This window comes from Plasmodium fragile (assembly GCF_000956335.1).
Source record: "Plasmodium fragile strain nilgiri unplaced genomic scaffold supercont1.28, whole genome shotgun sequence".
Classification (NCBI taxonomy): Eukaryota; Apicomplexa; class Aconoidasida; order Haemosporida; family Plasmodiidae; genus Plasmodium; species Plasmodium fragile.
Window position 1 is genome coordinate 175,462 of NW_012192608.1, and position 4,869 is coordinate 180,330.

Genomic DNA, 4,869 nt, shown 5'->3' on the forward strand with positions numbered 1-4,869 from the left:
AATGAGACTTTTTTTTTTTTTTTTCTTTTTTTTTTTTTTTTTTTTTTTTTTTTCCCCCATTTCCCATAAAAGTAAATGTCGAAACAGCAACGTGTTGCTTAAAAAAAAAAAAAAAAAAAAAAAAAAAAAGTTGCACTGAACAGATATGTCGCTCGTGACGAGCAAAGTTCCTTTTGTCAGCCATGAAATTTAAAAATGGAATAATCACATGTATTTCCAATTATTGCACTCATTTTCGAGTTCCCAAGTGAACCATCTTATATGTGCATACCAAGGGGGACGGGGGTGGGCGCTTTCTTCACAATCGACGGGTTCTACTGGGGAACCCTGCTGTGCAAAAATATGTCGCATGGATGTATATCCCCCGGATGTGTAACGCGAGTACGTCGCGTGCATCTGTCACACGATTTCATCGCTCGAACGAGCAAAGTAATTTCCCGCTCGATCCTCCAACACCCAATCTATCGCTCGACACTCCACAACCCAATCTACCACTCGACACTGCTCAACCCAATCTACCATTTGACCCCCCAACCGAATTTTCCATTTAAACACGCATCACGCAAAAATGTTCATTAAAATATTTTTACACAATCTGTACTACTCGTAAAAATATAACATAATGTTACATTTAAAAAAAAAAAAAAAAATGAGCAAAAGATGACGCAAGTTGCTAACAATGAACTAGTGGAGTCAGTACACGCTTGGCAGAATTTTCCTGCGTTCCTCCGGATGTGCAACCGGGCAATCGTCCCGTTAATGATAACGTGTATATATACTACTTGTCCCTCAGTGGGTAACTTACGAACACGTTACCCAAACTCGCAGGGGGGGATGGCTTCCATGCCTCTGGCATAAGAGCGCGTTGTACATGTAATGTGCATGCCCAATTGTACACAATAAAAAAAAAAAGAAAAAGGACACACTTGATATACCCCATTGATGAGCGCACATATATATATATTTTTTCCCCTTCTCCTTTGTTCCCTTTATTTGTTTTGTTTTGTTTTTTTTCCTTAATGTTTTCCTTTTTTTTCCCTTTTTTTTTTTTGTCATGTGCAAAATGATGATTGAATGCGACGACTCCGCGATGGTGTAAGAAACGTGTTGATGCACCTTGACAAAAGAGCGCATAGGCGCGTGTATGTTTCATCTGCACTCATGTAGGCTGTTACTCTTGCGGGGCCGGGATGCACCTTCCTTAGGACCGCACTATATGCCCTCGCCTCTACAACCTCAAAGTGATCATTTTAACACGTTACTTTTCTATGCTTATTAATGAGACTTTTTTTTTTTTTTTTTTTTTTTTTTTAAGCGCAATTTCGCTTCTGTATTTACGCGACGGATCTGCACTGCACCAGAGGCGCCACAGCAGGGGTTGTGGGGGAAACTGTATCATATGTGCAGCCACACAGCTATATACAGAATAAGCCGAATAAACGGGCAAAATTACTTAAGCTCCGTTTTAAGGCATCCCTCACCACTACGCACATTTGCCTGCCGCCTTCCCCCCCTGTAGATCACCGCGGTTGTTTCCCCTAAGGCGAATATGTACGCTTGACAGAAGGGAGAAAAAGGCTACTTATATTCCTTAAATGTAAGCAGAAAAATATACACAAGAAAAAAAAATAGCACGTTGGCAAATGTGCCCCCTCCCATGTCTATGTGGAAATTCCCTTCAGGCCCTTCCCCCCTTCGTGCAGAACGTTGCTAATGCCGTGCCACGTGTACTTTGTGGTGTCCTTTAGTCTTGTTTTGTCTTGTCTTATTCTGCTCTGTGATGATTTTCAGCTGAACGGCTTAGAAGGCGTGCTTTAAAAAAAGGCGTGTCTACATATTGTACGTTGCGCATTTGTGCGTATCATTCTGTGCCTTGTCTTTTCATTTTTTTTTTTTTTTTTTACACATGTTTGGTGTATATAGAGTTGTGTGATCTTCCTCCTACCCACACGCGCTACGCAGGGTGCCCTGTCCTACAAGTTTATCCTCCCGTATGACAAGCTACATGCGTGTGCGTGCTACCAGAGAATCCACCTCGAGCGCCTGTCCATGATAAGGGGGACCCGACAAATATATTGCCCCACGAATGCTACTGAACGCACAAAGAACTAGAGAACAAGCATAAAAGTGCACAAGACATTCTCCGTTGTGGCGAATCCCCTTCCGCCCGCCTAATGGGATTCTTCACTCCATCCATCATTTCGACAAAGCCAACCGAAAAAAAAAAAAAAAAAAAAAAAGACACTTAAACACCCACTCGCGTGTGCCGCCTCCTATACACATGCGAATGTATTTTTAAACTAGCAACAGCGTCCCCCCGAACGTTCGTCTCGTTCACTTCACCTCTCCGCAACGGCCGACCAGTGGACCGTTCTTGCAGCCCATTTTCGCCGCACCCCGCTGAAAAAACCGCAAAGCGCTTACCCCACGGATACCCCCCCCCCCCAAAAATGAAGAGGGCCAAAGATGAGCAGACGCCCTCGGATGAAGACAAGTACGAAAAATACTCCCTATACAAAAGCGACAAGGATACGCCCGGATCGCACGCACCCTCTCCTTCTTCAGTTAGCACGAATCAAGTGGAGTCCGTTTATTTTGTAAATTACAGAGCCGTGGTTATAAAAACCAAGCGGTACTATGTCACTCAGAATTCTTACATGCTCTTTGGAGATGTGTTCAAAATATATAACCTAAAAGGAGAAATAAAAAAAATACATGCATTTTTTCCAGGGGATGAAAATAATTTATCTGATACCCTCATTATGCTCAAGACGACGGTGATCGCTGTCACCACATCCAAAGCAGAAGCCTTACGTGTAGCAGACGGAATAGAAATGACGTGCAAGATTTGCCGCAAAAAGAGGAAGGCTACGAAATTTTCTATTGAGGGTTTCCTCAGGAAGGTCAGGTGTGACACGTGCAGAGTAAAACCGAAAAATACTCTTAACAAAACGAGACGGGCCAATAACGTTAAGGAGGAACAACAAGCGTTTCCTGAAGATCCTTCCAATACCACTAACGAGTCTTCTTGCGCACTGTCCACTGTGCCTGAAATGGTCACTACAGGTAACCTCTCACGCGCGGGGAGGAAGAGTGCCCCTCTTTGCAACGGCGTACCAGCAGCGGATGGACCCTTAAGTGATGCATTAAATGAACCATCTACCGGAGCACCCAATGGGCTATCAATGGCAACTACAAATGGCCCATCCGCTCTCGGAGGCAGCAATGGAATGGGAAGCAACAGCGCCAGCGAATGCGCTCGTATGCACAGTGGTGAGGCCAACCTCGGTGGTAAGCACAACAGTGGAAGTACAATTCACAACGGATGCCTCAGCGTAAGCGCCGCCGTCATGAACGACAGCACCATGAATGACGCCACCATGAATGACACCACCATGAACGATGCCACCATGAACGACGCCGCTACGGCACAGCAACGCATATATGCGTACAACTCCAAGAATGACAATAATGGAAGCGGCACACACTCTTCCTTCCTCAAGAGAGGCTGCTACGTGGGGGCAAGCGAAACGTACGCAGCTAGCCAAAACAACCACAATGAACAGCATGCCCAAAACCAAGACGAAATTATTTCCATGATAATAGAGTTAATAAAATATATCTCGTGGATGCAAAAGGCCCTAATCAGAGCTTCCAAAGGAAACTACGTCATGGACCACACAGAAATTAATGTCGAGAAAATTTCAAAAGTCGTTCATTCTGCTCAGGTCTTGTGTAATAAACTGTTAAGACAAAAGTCTTTGGTGAACCAAACAGGATCAAATACTCGAAACCCTACAAACTTCATCCCCATGTACAACAACAATTCTAATAACCTCAGAATAAAATATGCTAACCTGTATGGAAACAAAATGAACGCTATGCAAAACAGACCGATCGAGACCAATCTCACCAACTATAATGCAGTTAGTGTTTTTAATAATATTATCAATCATAACATGTTGAGCCTGTCCAATTGCGCTTCTGCCCAGAGGAACATCTCCTCCGCGCCATCCTGCAGTAGCGGTGGGAGTGGTACGGGGAGTGGCTCGGGGAGTGGCGCGGGCAGTGGCTGTGCAAATGGGGGTGCAAATGGAACCGGCAATGACAGCGCATCGAACAGCACCAGCGGAGAGGGCCCACCAAACGAAAGGGGACAAAACGGGACAAGTCCCAACAACCTGTGCAACCTAACAAGCGTCACAAGTTTAACCAACGCACCAGGAAACGGGAACGGAGGTAACGGAAACGGCAGCCACGGAAATGGAAGCAATGGGAACAGCAGCAACGCTACCATGGACACAGACTCCTCGCTGAACAACTTGAGCAGCATCAATAATGGAAGTATTTTACCCTACTACTCGAACGCCTGCCACATCACCTGCGTCCCACCCTCAGCATGTTCCACCAGAAATGATAACAGAATTAACCATTTTATAAAACAGGAAAATAATTACATGTACACAAATAAGACAAGTGAAGACTTTTCAAACAACATACAACGCAACGACAAAAATAATTACTACAATGACAAACAGGATATTTTTTTCTCAGCACTCTCCAAGCAGTACAACTCAAACTTTAATATCTCTTTTAACAATATAAATAATTCTGTCTCGAATTTTTACAGGACCGTTTCGAAGAACTACAACATTAGGGACACCATTTTGAATTTAGACAAGTAGTCCCTTATATATGTGACATTCCAGTTTTCACTTTGCCTTGTCTGCTGACCTGGAGAGAAATCTCATTTTTGTGCTTGCCCAATTTTGACTCCGCACATTTTTTGCACACTGGGGCAGGTGTGCCGTTGTTTTTAACGCGTTGTAGGAAATTTTTTTTTTTTTTTTTTTTTTTTTTTTTTTTTTT

General features: G+C 43.7%; 1 protein-coding gene across 1 annotated transcript; it reads left to right on the forward strand.

The window, feature by feature from the left end:
• Window positions 1-2,450: 2,450 nt before the first annotated feature.
• AK88_02756 (uncharacterized protein) lies at window positions 2,451-4,685 on the forward strand (the record flags this gene model as incomplete). The annotated part of the gene is made up of 1 exon (XM_012480379.1): window positions 2,451-4,685. One exon carries the CDS (start codon window positions 2,451-2,453, stop codon window positions 4,683-4,685), a length of 2,235 nt encoding a protein of 744 aa, XP_012335802.1.
• Between the last annotated feature and the right edge of the window lie 184 nt (window positions 4,686-4,869).